This window comes from Myotis davidii, unplaced genomic scaffold (genome assembly GCF_000327345.1).
Source record: "Myotis davidii unplaced genomic scaffold, ASM32734v1 scaffold93, whole genome shotgun sequence".
NCBI classification, from domain to species: Eukaryota; Metazoa; Chordata; class Mammalia; order Chiroptera; family Vespertilionidae; genus Myotis; species Myotis davidii.
In genome coordinates, this window is record NW_006292095.1 from 4,347,799 (window position 1) to 4,364,650 (window position 16,852).

A 16,852-nucleotide genomic window follows, 5' to 3' on the forward strand; every position below is an offset into this window, starting at 1 on the left:
AGAAAAGGCAAAAGAAATTCCGGGAGGAGGCACCGGCTTAAGAGTGAGCTGCCCAGAAGTGCTGCAGAGTGAGTGAGGATGGGCACAGGCCCCTCTGAGCCCCAGTCCGCCTGTGGGATGAGCATCTAACTACCTCCAAGAAGCATCTCAGCACCACTCTCTTCTTTGTTCCTACATGCTTTCTTTTTCTCCATCAGAAAATTACTGCACAGGCTCATCTTCTCAGGAGTGAGAGTGAAGTTATGGGCAGAGGGTGAGCCAGCCCAGTGTGGCCTCACACCATGTCAGCTAGGATGTGGTGACTCCCACCACGAGACCTCAGGCCTGAGCCCTTGTCTCGGAAGATGTGAACAGAGCCACAGAAGGGCAGTAAGCGGAGGTTCCAGAGGGCATGTGCGGGTTCTGATCAGGAAAAAAATAAGCAGAGACAATTACCCGGATTTGACCAGACACTCATGGGTCTTGAGGACATCCTTGAGAAATATCGTGCGCAGCGGTTCTCGGTCCTGGGGGGGAGAAATGTAGAGATAGGTAAACGAGACCGGCCCCATAATGCCACAGCCCACACCAGCTAACTGACATGCCTCTCTCATTGGAGATGGTCGGCTAAAAGCAGGTTACAAGCAAGGCAAGGTCTCAAATGAATCAAGGGCGGAAAAAATCTACAAAGATGCTCTGTGGCTCTGACCACAGGACAGCTTGCTGCATAGAAGGAGGAAGTCCGTGTCACTGTAATAATGAGCACACAGGACGGATGGAGACAAAACGGAGGCATCTCGGGAGTTCGTGTGTGTGCCCACGTCTCTGTGTGCACACCCATGCACATGTGTGTGTGCGCGCGCACACAAGCGTGCACACACACACACACGGGGTTACCAGGTTCCTCTTCCCTCCATGACCTCTCAGAAGGCCCAGAGCAACTACAAACCTGCTCACACTTGAAGTAGCAGATGCTGAAGTCATCAAGCGCAAAGAAGCGACGTTTCCAGCTCTTCCGCTGAAATGCAGAGTCAAGAGCAGACATTAGGAAGGGGTCCCAGCTTCTACCGGGGGCTCTAATGCTCCCAGTACGCGGCCCAGGGAAGCCCGGCTCCCATCGGGGCCAGGCCTCTAACTTGTGGGTGAATGTTTGGTCTCAAGCCCCTCGGGGTTTGGGCGGAGGCATAGAGGACTCTCCCACCTATACCCACACCCACCGACTCAAGGAGTCACCAGAACCCGCCCCAGCCCCAGCGCTGACACTCACCACATTCCCTTGCTTCACACAGTAGCCGCTCTTGATGAAGGGGTGGCCAGTGGGTACCCGGCAGCCCGTCGTGGGGATGTAACTCTGAGACCTTCGCAGGATGGCGTGGGACCCTGGCTCACCGCCTTCCTGCCCGTCCCCACCATTCTACAAGGAAACAGGGTCGGGTTAGCACCTGCCCTCCGTCCTTAGGCAGCTCACCACCACCCCCAGCTCCCTCTGGCCAAGTCACCTCTGGCCTCTTCGCCCACGATGAGGGTCAATGAACTAAACAAGAAAATAAAGATTTCCTTGCTCCCATCGGGCACTGTACGAGTGCCTTCGCGGAATATCGCTTAGGGAGGGTGGGCAGGCCCAGGAGAGAGGGAAGGCCAGAGAAAGGAAATCAGAGGAGCCAGGAAGCCTCGCGGGCCTTCCTCAGCCCACGCCTCAGAGGGCTTACACGTGCTCGTCCCAAACCGTGCCAGCCACACAGCGTCAAGCGTCAGTGGCCTCAGCCTCTGCACTGCCGTTCCTTACGTCCACGTGGCTCTGCCTCGTCCCATCCACCCTGTCCCCAGTATCGTCCTCTGTGCACACTGGCACACAGGGCACTACACACCCCACGACCCCCGGCAGCCCAGGCGCACCACCTGGTTGATGGGCGTGTGGACCACCACCCCTCCGATGATCTCTGTCTTGTAGGCCACCTGCGGCTTCTTCTCCAGGGCCGGAGGAGCTGCTAGGCTTTTGAGCACTTCCGTCGTCAGAGGCAGGTTCCCAACTTTGGGTACCTGGGAAGAATGAGGGCATTGCGGTCAACAGCGAACAGAGGCTTAAGAAAAGCCGGGAGTCGAAAGCAGGATGGAGAGGAGTGAGAAAAGTTAATGTACTAAATGATAGCAAGACACCCCTCTCCTCCCCAGGCCTTCCACTGATCCGGAGCTGAAGATGAAGAACTCTGCCACCAACTTCACACACACACACACACACACACACACACACACACACACACTTGCTCAACAAATGTACTGAGCACCTACTGTGAGCCAGCCCCTCCCTGGAGAGAGACTAAAGATAAAACAGCAAATTTAGACACAAGTCCTGCCCTCATGGCACGTATGTGCTAGTAGGGGAGACGGACAACAACTGCATAGCAAAATAACTACAAATCAGAATAACTACAAATCTTGGCAAGTGCCATGAAAAAAATACACAGGAGCTGAGCTAGACAGCAGCAGGGGAACTGCCAGAAAGAGAGTGGTCAGCGGGGGTCTCCAGAGGAAGGGACGTACAAACAGTCACCTGGAGGGGGAGAAGGAACCAGAAATATGAGGACAGAAGAAAGCATGCCAGGGGCATAGGTAACTCGCATGTGGTATATGATACAGAATTAAGGAGCATGAGCTTTGCAGCCAACAGGCCAGGGTATACGCCCTGATCTGTCACTAACTGACCCAGTGACCTTCAGCAAGTCACTGAATCTCTCTGGACCTACACGGTCCCCTGTGTGAAATGGGAAGCGAAATCACATTTATGTCGTAGACTTGCTGTGGTTATCAAATGACAGCGCATAGACACTTAAAAACTTTAGAAACACAAAGAACAGCACAAAGGTATTACAAATTATTTTAATTAACATTTCGCAAATGGTGCTAACATGTACAAACTCGGCCCTTTCTGAAGCGTGAGCTATGTCTGCCCCTCACCCCGGCTGATCAAGCAATCACAGCATGTTCATGGTTAGTTTGAGACCACAGGACACATATTGCAAACTGGCCCGAAGGCAGACGTTGCCCAAACTGTGTTTGGTTTGCCCTACACAGTACATGTTTCAATCTACATTTAAAACTTGGGATATTGCCAAAACCGGTTTGGCTCAGTGGATAGAGCATCGGCCTGCGGATTGAAGGGTCCCGGGTTCAATTCCGGTCAAGGGCATGTGCCTTGGCTGTGGGCACATCCCCAGTGGGGGATGTGCAGGAGGCAACTGATCGATGTTTCTCTCTCATCGATGTTTCTAACTCTCTATCTCTCTCCCTTCTCTCTGTAAAAAATCAATAAAATATATTTAAAAATAAAAACAAAAAAACAAACAAACAAAAAAACTTGGGATACTGCCCAGCCAGCATAGCTCAGTGGTTGGGCGTCAACCTATGAACCAGGAGGTCACGGTTCGATTCCTGGTCAGGGCACATGCCCTGGTTGTGGGATCGACCCCCAGTGTGGGGTGTGCAGGAGGCAGCCCATCAATGTTTCTCTCTCTCTCTCCCTCTCCCTTCCTCTCTGAAATCAATAAAAATATATTTAAATCATAAAAAACAGAAATTCTCATTAAAAAAAAAAAAATTGGGATACTGCACATAAAAATCCAGATTTCCAGCCCCATCGCAGCTCACTCTTTAGAGGGGGAGTACATTCGTCCGTTTGCCACTCTCCCTACCGTCCCCCCACACCAAAGCCACGTGGAACTTATCTACACTTAGGTTGTTTTTCATCCTCCCTGCCCACTTCCTCCCTGTCACTTATAAAAGAGTTTGCAAACTCTGAAAAAATATTTCATTTGTAAGAGACAAAGAGAGGCCCAGAATACTCAAGTCATTTGGCCAAAGCCGTGACTAATAATTAACCAGAGAGCAGACCCTGACTCCCAGCTGGTGTGGTGTCCACAGCATCACAGAGCCTCTCATTCACGGGAACTCAGTGCCCTGTGCGGCTCTGCCAGGAAAGGAACTGCAGGCCGGGTGAGAAAAGCTAACATCCTCTTCCTCTTCGTCCACAGCCTAGGGAGTCAGAAAGACCCAAGACTCTACCAGTGGTTCTCAACCTTCCTAATGCCACGACCCTTTAATACAGTTCCTCATGTTGTGGTGACCCCCAACCATAAAATTATTTTCGTTGCTACTTCATATCTGTAATGTTGCGACTGTTATGAATTGTAATGTAAATATCTGATATGCAGGATGTATTTTCATTGTTCGTGACCCACAAGTTGAGAACCGCTGCGACCCTTCAAGAGCTCTCAGCACAGGGGGACCAAGGGCCACTCCATGTGGTGTCCTTTCAAAGAAGGAAGACCACTGTGATTACACTGGGGCCCCAGACAGACGAGAACCCTCTTTTGTGCCTGCAAACTCCGTTTACTTAGGCCAGGGTGACCTCTGCCTGCCACCTCGCCAGACTAGGCCACAAACCCACTCTCGTTTAGCCTTCCCATTGCTTTGGGCCAACATTCAATGCCAAGCAATGAGCTAAACTCTTTCTGCATTCTCCCTAATCTCAAGCAATCCTATCTAGTAGGCATTAGTGTCATTATTTCCTCGGTTGTACAGATGAGGTAAACAAAAGCTCATTAAAATGAAGTAATTTGCTCGAGGACTGCCTGACTCCCCAGGGCTAAATACACCTACCTACCTATTTACCTACCTACCACCCTTTCTAATTTTCTCCAGAGTTTTGCTATTGTGCGATAAAATTCCTTAGGAATGCTGAGACTTGCTGGGGTGTTTAGTGATATAATCACCATAGAACAGCAGAAATTCTCCCCAAATGACCCATATGAATTCCTGAAACGCAGCAAAGAAACAGGGACATAGGCTTTGAGCTCACAGTGGCCAGGAAAAGCCCCATAGAAGCTCGGCCGTTGTGTTGCCTCTCAGAATCTTGTCATCCACCCAGAGAACAGCTGGTAGTCAGTGCACATGCCCCTGCAGCGTGTGCTGCTTCCGACCAGCCTTTCCAAAACCGTTACTCTCCTGAAGATTTTGACTCAGTCCGTGAAGGACAAACTCAACAAAAACTACGCTGCAAGCTTGAAAACAAGGTCATCCTTTTGGTCTGTCCATGGCCCAGCGGCCAATTTATTTTTTAAAAAATATATTTTATTGATTGTTTTACAGAGAGGAAGGGAGAGGGATAGAGAGTTAGAAACATCGATGAGAGAGAAACATCGATCAGCTGCCTCCTGCACACTCCCCACTGGGTAGGTGCCCGCAACCAAGGTACATGCCCTTGACCGGAATCGAACCTGGGACCCTTGAGTCCGCAGGCCGACGCTCTATCCATTGAGCCAAACCAGTCAGGGCCCCAGTGGCCAATTTAAAGGTGTGCCCTCTGCCATCCACCTGTGCTGTGTTCTCCGAGGCTACAGATCTACATGGCTCTCATGCGCACTGTGTCATGAGACTTGCAAGGACTCATCTTTCTTCTCACCGGGCTCAGCTAGGCTGCTGCGAGGGACAATCCAATGGGGGGTGGGGGTGGGGGACTGTGCTTCACTTCGTATAGATGAGGTAAGCAAAAGCTCGTTAAAATGAAGTAATTTGCCCGAGGGCTGCCTGACTTGCACAGCTCAATTTTCAACCCTTTATAGAAATGTAGCGAGTTCAATAACGTCTCCCCATAACCTCAGAATGCGACCTTATTTGGAAATAGGATCTCTGCACGTGGAATTACATTAAGATGAGGTCATATGGTTCAGGGTGGGCCCTAACTTCTATGACTGATGTTCTTATAAGAACAGGGGAGGTCACACAGACACACAGCCATACAATGATGAAGGCAGAAACGGAATGACACAGCTACAAGGGCGGGGACCCCAAGGGCTGCCGGGAGCCACCAGATGCTGGAAGAGGCAAGGACTCTCCCCTAGAGCTGTCAGAGGGAGCACAGCCCTGCTAACACCTTGACTTTGGACTTCCAGTCTCCAGAACTGGGACAGAATACATTTCGGTTGTTGTAAGCCACTGAGTTTGTTACAGTGGCCACAGAAAAAAATAGCGAAATGCTAATACTCTGAGAGAGCCCAATTCTTTAAATACCACATGGTGACTGTTTTCTTCAATCATAAGGACTTAATGACCTTAGCCTAATATGAACAATGATCTGTGGACAGAAGCACTGGATCTATCCTGGCTCCAGAACCTTAGGCAACCCTCTTTGATCTCTAGGCATTTCCATTCCCTCCTTTATAAGTGGGATAATAACACTTGCCCTTCCTACTTAAGGTTTTTACAAGGCAAGAATGAAACCATGTAGGTAAAAGTGGTGAGTAACCTAACCTATTTTAACACAGCTGCTCGTTTTTAATATTTTTATAAACTCCTAGGTCCTGGGAGCCAGAGGGCCCTGGGGTTTGAATCCCAGTTTTACCACTTACTAACTTCTAGACTTTGGGCAAAAGCCTGATTTCCATTTTCCTTATAGAAAAAAATGACAATAAAACCACCTCTTTCACAAGAGTGACGTGAGGGGTGAACATATGGCACGTGCGAAGGTTTAGCTCAATACTTTCTTCTCTGCATCCCCCCAAGTGCCTGATGCCTCACTTTGCATGTAAGGTGCCTTAAAATAAATATGTATGTCACCCATAAGGTGCCCCTGCCCCACATTTACCCCTCATCCTAACCTCCCTAAGGAAGGACACACAATAGAAGATGATGCAGAAGTGGAGAAAGGAGTAAACACTTCCAGAACATGAAAAGATTAGGAGGACGTAGAGTACCCGTCCTCTTCCTTCTCTCCCACATGATCTTTGGAGGAAGAGTGAAGAGATGTACTAACGGAACAAGGAAAGTGAGGGGGTCCTGGAGACTGTGGAGACCCCGAAGGACTGACATGGACTTCCAGCCTCTGGGCGCCACCTTGCTCTTCCCACTCCCGGGACTTGTAACTCCTGCTCCATGAGATCAGAAAACAGCAGAGGTCCAAGCTGCTTAGAGCCACTCTGTGCTCCAGGCACGAAAGAGAGGGGAGGAGGTTCTCTGCTGCCTCACACTGGGTGGCCCTGTTCACCCGGCGGGAACAGAGGAGGAAACCCAGGAGGACACGCTGAACGAGGATAAAGCACTAGACAGTGAAAGAAACCCAAACTATGGGAGACGCGGAAGGTGAAGACCCCAGCATGAGTGAAGAACACCTTTACCTAACAGCACTCGAGCCACAGCACACGGGTGAGCAGACACATGGGTTAGCAGCAATCCCCTCCCTTTTGCTCTCTTTGCATGGGTTTACCAAAGTTCATCAGAATAGCAAACTTAAGAAGCAAAACTGCTTCAGTGACTGAACTGTACTCTGGGGGTCCAACATCACAAGTGCTGGACAGGTGTAGGTTTCTTCTGTTAACTTATTCACGGGAGCCCTGATGAATCTGGAGAAAGATCTGCCCCAGCACATAATGGTTATTATTGGGAGTCACTGGAATGCAAGCATTTCCAAGTGTAGGATACAGAGAATCAAACTGTTCAGCATACAAGCCATGTTCATTATGCCATAAGTCTGTCTAGATTGGTTAAAGGTCTAGTTTTCCCCCAAAACATACAGTTTTCCATCTCCTCCTTCCAACCCTGCTCCCCTTCTTTTTCTAAAGGAGAAGAAAGGAGTTCTTTATTCATCAAGTCAAGTACTGGCTGGCCAGTCAGTGCATGAGTTCAGTGATGTTTTTAAACTAAATGCTTTGGCAGGATGGATTGGTGGATGGCCTCTCGGGGTTCCCCCAGGCCACCTCTTAAAGTAAGACGTGTATTCCCTCAAGTCAGGACAAAGTTCCGACTTCCCTCCTCATATGCTTTCCCCTTCCCTCTATTTCTCACGGTCAGCAATACATTTTCCAATTCCCACCACCTTCTGAATCAGCATTACCCAAAACACAACTGATCAGGAGCCCTTCCAGGAAGCACACAGCAGATGCTCCATCAACTTCCCCTTGAACTTGATTCAAACCCAGACTCTGTGCAACTCGTGGTCAGCCAAGGTGTAAGAAGAGGTAGGGGAACTAGGACTAGAACGAGCTTCTGGGAAAGCCCCTGCTGCCACTGGAACTGTCCCCCACCCAAACAGGCCACGTGCCGGGAAGAGGCAGGGACCCCTGCAGAAAGGAGAAGCAATCATACGTACTGTGATTTTGCTGGCTTGGTTCAGAGCTTCAACCCAGTCCTTCAGATCTTTCTGGTCATTGGCTTGAAGAAAATACCTCTGAGAGAGGGCATTGATGACTGCAGAAGTCGTGGGGAAGAAGGGAGGAAAAATCCAGGTCAGAACACATGCAACACAAAGACTCCACAAAACTAACAGGCTTGAAGTAGCAGGGGGGAGGATCCCCACAAAACAGAGGAAGGCTTTCCCCATGTGGGAAGGCACCTGCATGAATATTTGGGAAACAGCCGGCTGCAATGCTCTCTCTTTAAAAGTGTGGATTATCACCCAGCCAGTGTGGCTCAGTGGTTGAGCACCAACCCATGAACCAGGAGGTCGTGGTTTCCTTCCCGGTCAGGACACATGCCTGGGTTGCAGGCTTAGTCCCCAGTAGTGGGTGTGCAGGAGGCAGCTGATTGATGGTTCTATCTCATCAGTGATGTTTCTATCTCTCTCACCCCGTCTTCCCTCTCTCTGAAATCACTGAAAACTTTTTTTTTAAGTGTGGATTACTCCCCTGGCCACAAGAATGACACCTGACATTAACAACAACCTTAACATGCTGTTGTGCAGTGATGCGGCTGCTAGTCTGCCATCAAAACGCATGCTTGAACTGCTTTTTAGAGGTGCCAAAAGATTTACATTCATGATGATACATTTATAATTTTGGCCACAGAGCCCCTGTTTCCACTGGCACAACTTGCCTGGGTTAGGAGTATTGTCTGTGGTTGGAAAAGGGAATACAGCTTGCCTGAAATCAAATCATCAAATCTGTGACCTTGACCTCATTTTCAACCTGCTCTTTCCTGTGAGCCCTCCATTAGGGTCAACAATTTACTTCTGGGTTCAAAATTTTTTAAAATAGATCTACTGTGAACACAACATCGAAGAGAGTCGTTTTCAAGCTTAGTCATGATACTGAAAAATACTGGAAGAATGAGCGCACCAAAGAAGCTTGAACCACCCTTTAGTTGGGAGAGAGGACAACTCAAGGGACCCCTTTATTCTCCTAGCATTAAAAAGCCTGAACTATTTCAGAGGTGAGAATTATGGGACACAGAATTCATTAGCTCATTCATTCATTCAGCACCTACTATGAGCCAAAACCACTCTGAATACTGAGGATACAGCAATGACAAAGCAAAGGAATAACCCTCCTTCATGAGCTTACATTCAGAATCACGGTAGGTATATGACAGAATATCTGCTAGCTCAGAAACTATCTGTTAGCATTTGCTTGTAGCACCTAGTACAGTACTGAGAACATAGTGTGCGCCAAATAAATATTGATGATTCAATGACTTGAGGCATCAATGGGCTGGCTCTGCTTCTTGTGTCACCCCAACACTGTGACTTTTTGGGCAATACTGAGTGAGACCCTCAACAGAATACTCCTTCTTTTCGATTATCCTCCCAACTTTCCGAAGTCTCCACCTTTCCTGGGCACACCACTACTGAGCTCTGAATTGAGGGTTCCTAGAAACTCCTAGTAGATACCTTGCACCCTGCCCTGTGGAGTCAGGAAAACTTGCAATGCCATTGACCATCTGTTTTAGGCGACTGATAACTTTGTGGTGAGACGCAGGAAAGCAGTATACTTGAGAGCCAGGAAACACTGCTGTGACCGAAGTCACTCACACACACAGGGTGTAAGTCAAAGTGATCACCAGACCATTTCCATGCCAAAGAGGAAGTTGCTACAGGAGTGTTCAAAAAACCCATCTTCTGGCTCAGTACTTACCAAAGCAAAATGGAGTCTTTGGTTTCTGCTTTGGGGTGGCTATGCTCACCTACATCAAATAAAAAAAATAAAAGAAACATAACTATGTTTCCAATAATGTTTAAAAAGCATTTTTCCCCAATTTTCTGCTGAAACTTTTCTTACCAAAAAAAAAAAAAAAGTGCATATAAATTTGTGAACACTTTAAAAATAATAATTACGTGGAAACCCTGTACTCACCATCCAGATTAAGAAATAGGACATTATCAGCCCCAGTTCTCAGAAGTCCTTTGTGTGCCTCTCCCTGATAGAGTTCCATTCCCACCCCTCTTGATAGGGGATAGATAGGGATAGATAACCCCTATCTTGATGTCTGTGTTAATCTTTATCTTTGCAAAAACACTTTTAATAGCCATTGACTCCTGACAAAATTCTCTTTGGACCACAAAACCTATACTGGCCCCACTCACACTAGCAAGATTCTACTCTGCTCTCAACCACCAGGCCCCCTGCCTGAACAGTTCTCCAAATTGAAGGTGGTATTGCCACAAATACATGGATTTCAATTAGCGCTCTCAGAAAGATGAGGCAGCTGGTCACGCACTGCATTTGGACACACTGATAGATTTCCTCTCTCTCTACCCCAACTGCTTAACCATGAAAGCACACACTACTACATATCCCAAGAGGGGTTAATAGAATCAAAGAGCAAAACTATGCATTTAAGAAAATGGCAGAAGAAAGCAGAAATATTTCTATACCTCCTGTTGTTTGATGTCATCTTCTTTTTTCAATCCTACCCCTGGCATGTACGTTTCTGCGCTTGTGTCTATGGGAGCCCACCTCACTGAGTTTCAAATACACTGAATGAATAAAGGAAAGCAGCTCATATCCCATCCAATGCCCACAAAGATTGGGTGACTACCCTTGATGGAGGAGGGACCTCCCTGAAGCAGGCCTCCGCCACTGAACCTGCGTTTTCCAAGGGGCCAGCCATCTTCCCCCGGGGACTACTCCCATGTTGTCATAATCCTCCTGTGGACACCACTGCTTCATCTCCTTTCCAGCCAAGGACATTCTCCTACTTGTTTGCTCAAAGGGGCTCCAGGAGTGGTTCTTGCTTTAACAGAAGGCATGAAGCCAGAAGCTAAAGAAAAATCTCAAGTCAAAATTAAGGTCTCACAGTTGCTAAGGGTCAGATAATGACTGACCCACCCCTCAGTCTGGATTCTCGCTGTTGGTTCTAAGTTCTTTCTATAAATCTGTCCAGATTCCTTAACAACTGAAATTAATCCTGCCCCAAATACTTAATATGGGAACTGGAGTAGCAGCCTATCAAAGGAAAGACAGGCAGTACAGCCTGAGTTCTGGTACCAGAGGACCATGGCTCAAATCCCAGGCATCCCAGTGCTATGACCCCCATATTTCCTGTTCCATCAAATAGGTATAATAATATCACGTTCTCACAGGCTATTGTGAGGGTTAAATATGATAGTGCAGGTGAAGCACTTACCTCACCCTGTCATATAGAAGCTGCTCGATAAAGGGGACACCATTGCTTTTGATGCCTCATTTCCTTAAAAATCCCATTCTACATTATCAATACACCCAGTGCCATGCTTGGCACTTTAGCAAAATGCTGAGGGCCTACAAAAATGTATGAGACCTGAAAAAAATGCCTGGCCTCCAACATACAAAATGAATATGTCATACTCAACATCAATAAATATTCCATTAAATGTCCGTATAACACCACATCAACCTCAGTGACCAGTATTTAACTAAATGTCTACAAGATGTTACATCAGGGGTGGGTAAACTTTTTGACTTGAGGGCCACAATGGGTTCTTAAACTGGACCAGAGGGCCCGAACAAAAGCATGGATGGAGTGTTTGTGTGAACTAATATAAATTCAAAGTAAACATCATTACATAAAAGGGTACGGTCTTTTTTTTTTTAGTTTTATTCATTTCAAACAGGCCAGATCCGGCCCGTAGTTTGCCCATGGCTGTGTTACATTAAGTCCACTTCATTAATGTTTCATTTAAACATCCACAAACATTTCATTGTATTCAAAATACTTAGTTCTGATTTTCTTAATTCACAGGAATACTTGGGTGCGTAAGATAATTGCCAGGAAATCAGAGCCAATCAAAAATTAAATGAGTTACTCATAGCCAAATCATTCCAAAAGTAAGATGGTTAAAATCCTTTCAAATATTTTACAGCCCAACAATTACATTTAATGAGAAATATAGGTGTGTTCTGATAGGTGTACCATGATGTGAAGTGGAGGCCACCGGATCTAAGAAAGTCTTTAAATAGACCTGAAAAACATGAAGATTTAAGCAAAGGTGAACCCTGAGTTCAGACACCAACTACTCAAATTCAGGCATGCCTCCCCCACTCCCAGGAACCGTGCACTGGGGCTCCTGACGTCACAGTCCCGGCCTCCGTGCCGTTTTGTGTTCCTGGGTCTGAGACCCCAGAATTCACTCTGAACCTCAGGGTGTGCCTTTATCCTGCTTGTGCCTGGTGCTCTGATCTGTCAGTGACTCATTTTCTTGCTCTGCCCTCAGCATCTGTGTTCCTGCGGGTCCTCATGCCCATGAACGCCTGGGTGCCCTGCCCTGGTTCCTGTGTGACCCTGACCCCCGTAGCACTGCCTTGGCTATCCCGGCCGGAAGAACCCATCTATCTCAGGCATCCCTTCTAGTTTCAGCTCTGGCATGGCAAGTCTCCAGCTTATGCGGAGACTCTCGCTCCCAGAAACTGCCATCGGTGACTGACTAGAAAGAGCACTCCTGGTGGACACTTCTCACCCTGGCTGAATGACAAACGGTCCACTCTGACCACAATTTATTACCAACCTATACGGGGAAAATGCTACCCATGTGCTCATTATGGGAACTGATGCTTTCATTTGTTTGTTTTTATATGTTTTCCAGTTTTCAGTCAGGGGTATGCATGATTATACGCATGCACATCTATAATTTGCGTCACGCCTCATGGTTTACCACAGGGTTATTTGGTAAAGCAGCTCCTTGCTGCATTAACAAGGCGTCAGTTCTAGTTCTGCCCAGATGGGCTGTTAAGCCAGGGTAAGAACCTCAATGCCTCTGATCACCTTCCTGATGAGCAAAACCAGAGTGAAATCAGTGGTCCCCTTCTTATGGTCACAGGATGGCCAAAAGAGGAAAATGAAAGTATATCTACCTGTACTGTGCCCCTCAGAGAGAAGGGCCAAGATGGGAGGGTCTCATTTACTATGGACAGGCCTTCCTCTGACATTTTGGTGACTGTGGAAGCAGAATCCTTGGTCCCTAGGAAGTACATCTCCTTTCCCCACACCCCCAGATGCTGGTGATCAGGCCGGGCTGTGCAGCATTCCTCAGACATAGTGAAGGAGCTGGAGATCCTGGAGAAGTGTGGGTGACAGGCTGACTAGAGAAGGCAGCCAAGTGCAACCATCTGCATGGCCCGAATGGCCTCAATTGAGTACCTGCACTACTGTGGTTGACTGGTGGGATCCTAGGTTATACAAGCATGAGACGAGGTCAGGGGTACGCGGGGGGCATGAGCACAGGTCACCCAGAGAGTGACGCAGATGAGGCTGCTCCACGGTGACACAGACTCTCAGGAACTTGTTCTTATCAGATTAAACAGAGACCACAGGAGCAGCCAGCTCATCAGTGGCAGCACTCTGCTACCCAGCCCCACCCTGCCTGTCCTTGGCCGGAAGTGGAGCTGCCCCCCGCCCCCCCCCAGGTGCAGCAGTAGCTGCAGAACAAGGTCTTGGAGCTCCAGGGAAGCTCTGCCCCAGGGCCCAGGGTTACCTTGCTCTACGAGGTGGCTCCAGGAGCAGGGGGAGGGAAGCAGCAGCCACCTACACAGAATGATTGGAGGGGCTCTGAACCAGCCAGGGGCTCAATGAGCCCTGAAAGTACAGGCAAAATTGTGGTGTGTACTCCCATACACACTTTACCTGGAAAATGAGTCCACACTTTTCACATCAGACTCTCCAAAGGATCCATGACCCACCCAAAAGTTAGAAATGAGGACCCCATGAAGAAAGATTCATATGATGTTAAGGGATATAAACTTTCTCTATGCTGAGATGGACTCCCCAGGGTCAAATGAGGAACCAAATTTTATAAATAATAAGTGTCTAGTGGCCATCTGCTGACAGGGGCTTCTCATATAGTCTTTATACAGGGAAGAACCCCATACTGAGCTCTTGGCTTCCTGCTCTATGCCCTGCTTATTTAAGCTATCTGAGGCAAATATTATAAAAGAGTTCCTGGTTTTGTCTTTGGACCAACAGACTGAGACCTGCCCCATCCATTCCAAACTATACACTATATCCTCATTTGCATTTAAACTGACCAATCATAACTGCTCCATAACAACCAATCAGGACACTACCTAATGCCTATGAATTGGGACTGCATGATTTGTACCAATCAGAAACATAATTTGGATACCTCATTTACATAAAACAGATCTAATTGGGAACCTGGTGGGGAACTTTCTCTATACAAGATGGCACTCTTAGTTTCTGCCAGAAGCTGCATCTCCCCAGCTTGCAAACCATTCACCTGAATGAAGTCTCTCCATTTTCTAATATCCTTTTTGGGAATTTTTGTTGACAGGAACCACTATTCTGGAAAGACCTTCCTTATAGTTACTGAGGGCAAGGCCCTGACAAAGCAGGGCACAAGCTGGGGCCAGGGCAGTGGGGCTGGCTGTGTAGAAGGGCCAAAGGCCAGCATCGATTATTTTCTTGTTTGCCCAAGAACTGGTTCTGCTGCCACTGATGCCCTGGATGACATCAAGTCATCTCTGTTGGCCTCTCTGAAGGACCGCATTTTCCCAACACTGGCCCTCATGAAAGAGATACTGAAGAGCACCCCTGCACAGCAGCCACACATACACCACAAGGCAGGCTGACACTGTGGTTAAACCCTCCACTCTGACCCTAGCTGGTTTGGCTCAGTGGATAGAGCATCAGCCTGCGGACTGAAGAGTTCCAGGTTCGATATCAGTGAAGGGCACATGCCCAGGTTGCGGGCTCCATCCCCAGTAGAGGGTGTGCAAGAGGCAGCCGATCAATAATTCTCTCTCATCATTGATGTTTCTGTCTCCCTCACCCTTCCTCTCTGAAATCAATAAAAATATATTAAAACAAAAACAAAAAACCCTCCACTTTGGGAGGGAATACCTAGGGGTTAATAGAAAATAACCCAGAAGACTGAATGCGATGCTGGTACCACGCTTTAAGGTTTTGCGGGGAAACTCCTGCATTGTGACACGGGATCAGGCAGGAGTTAAAGACCCTCAGCTCTGTGTAACCTGACCCACGGCAGCTGTGGGTTTTGTAAAAGGCCCACGCAGGCCTGTCTCTCCCAGGAAGGGCAAAAAGGCAGGTCCACCCTGTCTAAATGAGGCTGCCTCCAAAACTGAGAATTGTAAAAACCCTCCTCTGAGCCACATTTATAAATTAGATTCCGCAAGAGACTGTAGTCACTCTTCTCCCATAAAAATCTTCCCAAACCCTCTCAAACAGGCAGGTTTGGGGGTTTCATGAATCCTGAACTCTTTCTCTGAACCTCCTAGAGAAACATCCAGCAAGTCTGGACAAGAGAGGGGTGGCCCAAGCTGCTGTCCTGCCTGTCCAGAGGCAGCCTCATTTCTTACCGCAGGCATGCACAAAGCTGAGCTTTCACAGGCCTTCCCTCTGCCCCCAGGTCATTATCGCCTCTCTCTAAAGCAGCGGTTCTCAACCTGTGGGTCGCGAACAATGAAAATACATCCTGCATATCAGATATTTGCATTATGATTCATAACAGTAGGGAAATTACAGTTATGAAGTAGCAATGAAAATAATATTAAAGGGTCGCGGCATTAGGAAGGTTGAGAACCACTGCTCTAAAGGCTTAGACTCTGCACTGCAGCCAGCCTCTGCCCCCAGCTGTTTCTGCCAGACCCTCCTGCAGCCCCTGCAGCCGCCACTTACCTCCTGACCTGCTAAGATTGGGGGTGCTGAACCCAAGGACTCCCAAAGCTTGTTACAAAAAGGAGCCAGGAGCTATTCAGATTATGGCCCCCTCCACCCCATCTCAAACCCCTGAGGGTGGGAGAACCTGGACAAGGAAGCAGAGGTGACCGGAGGCCTGAAGTGAGGGGTGCGTGGAGAGAGCTGGACTTCCGGGGCCTGAGTACTGGCTGGGCGCCACCTGGCTCTCCTCACTGGACAAAGAGTTCCTCTTTCTGTTGAGGCTCTAAATCCCTGACCTTTTTTATCACTGCTGCCTCATGGGTCAGCCCTGGAGAAGGCCTCCAGGGCGGGGCCGCTAAAAGAAGCTGAATTCAGCAGCTACATGTGGGCATCATCAACCAGTTCCTCCCCCAGGCTTCCTTCCACACATCTCAGCACCAAAGAGGGGCTGCTTCACCGTCTGCACAAACCAGACCAGGGTGTGGCTTGTCAGCCCACCTGCCAGACAACACAGCAGTTACCCGGCTGCTGCATGGCTCCCTGGTACCCCGGAGTACCCTCTCCGGGTATCTTAGCCTTCCCTCTGCAGTCTCCTGTCCAGGTGATTGATAAAAGTCCCGTGCAGTCCCCACTCTTTCTGAGCTGCTCCTGTTTAATTACACCCTTTGGGAGTATCTTTTACAGTTACCGGGGGTTTGGTTGTTGTTTTTGTGTTCCTCCTTGTCCCAATTACAAAAAGGGTCATGTCCCACTCCTACCCCCACCAACTGATACCTCCTTCGCGGGAGCTGAGTGCATCGCTGACTGATGTGTCCCAGGAGAAAGAGGCTGCAAGGCCCCCTCCAAGAAGCTGCTGACCACACTCCGCCCACTCCTGGTCAGCAGCAGGGCTTCCACAGGCAGTGCTGAGGAAGGGGGAGCTGCCCATGCAACGCCCCCAAATGTTAACGCCCGAAGGACGTGACACTTCCTCTTGTTTAGATACTAAACCTACTTA

General features: G+C 48.4%; 1 protein-coding gene across 1 annotated transcript in view; it reads right to left on the reverse strand.

Annotated features, from left to right (window-relative positions):
* PLEKHA2 (pleckstrin homology domain containing A2) overlaps positions 1-16,852 on the reverse strand; it is a 73,142-nt gene that overhangs the window by 17,325 nt on the left and 38,965 nt on the right. The window contains exons 4-9 of the mRNA XM_015565207.1: positions 9,879-9,927; positions 8,120-8,217; positions 1,879-2,019; positions 1,247-1,393; positions 929-997; positions 436-506 (exon numbers count right to left, since the gene is read on the reverse strand). Of these exons, the coding sequence (XP_015420693.1) occupies positions 436-506; positions 929-997; positions 1,247-1,393; positions 1,879-2,019; positions 8,120-8,217; positions 9,879-9,927 (575 nt within the window). The remainder of the gene's footprint in view (positions 1-435; positions 507-928; positions 998-1,246; positions 1,394-1,878; positions 2,020-8,119; positions 8,218-9,878; positions 9,928-16,852) is intronic.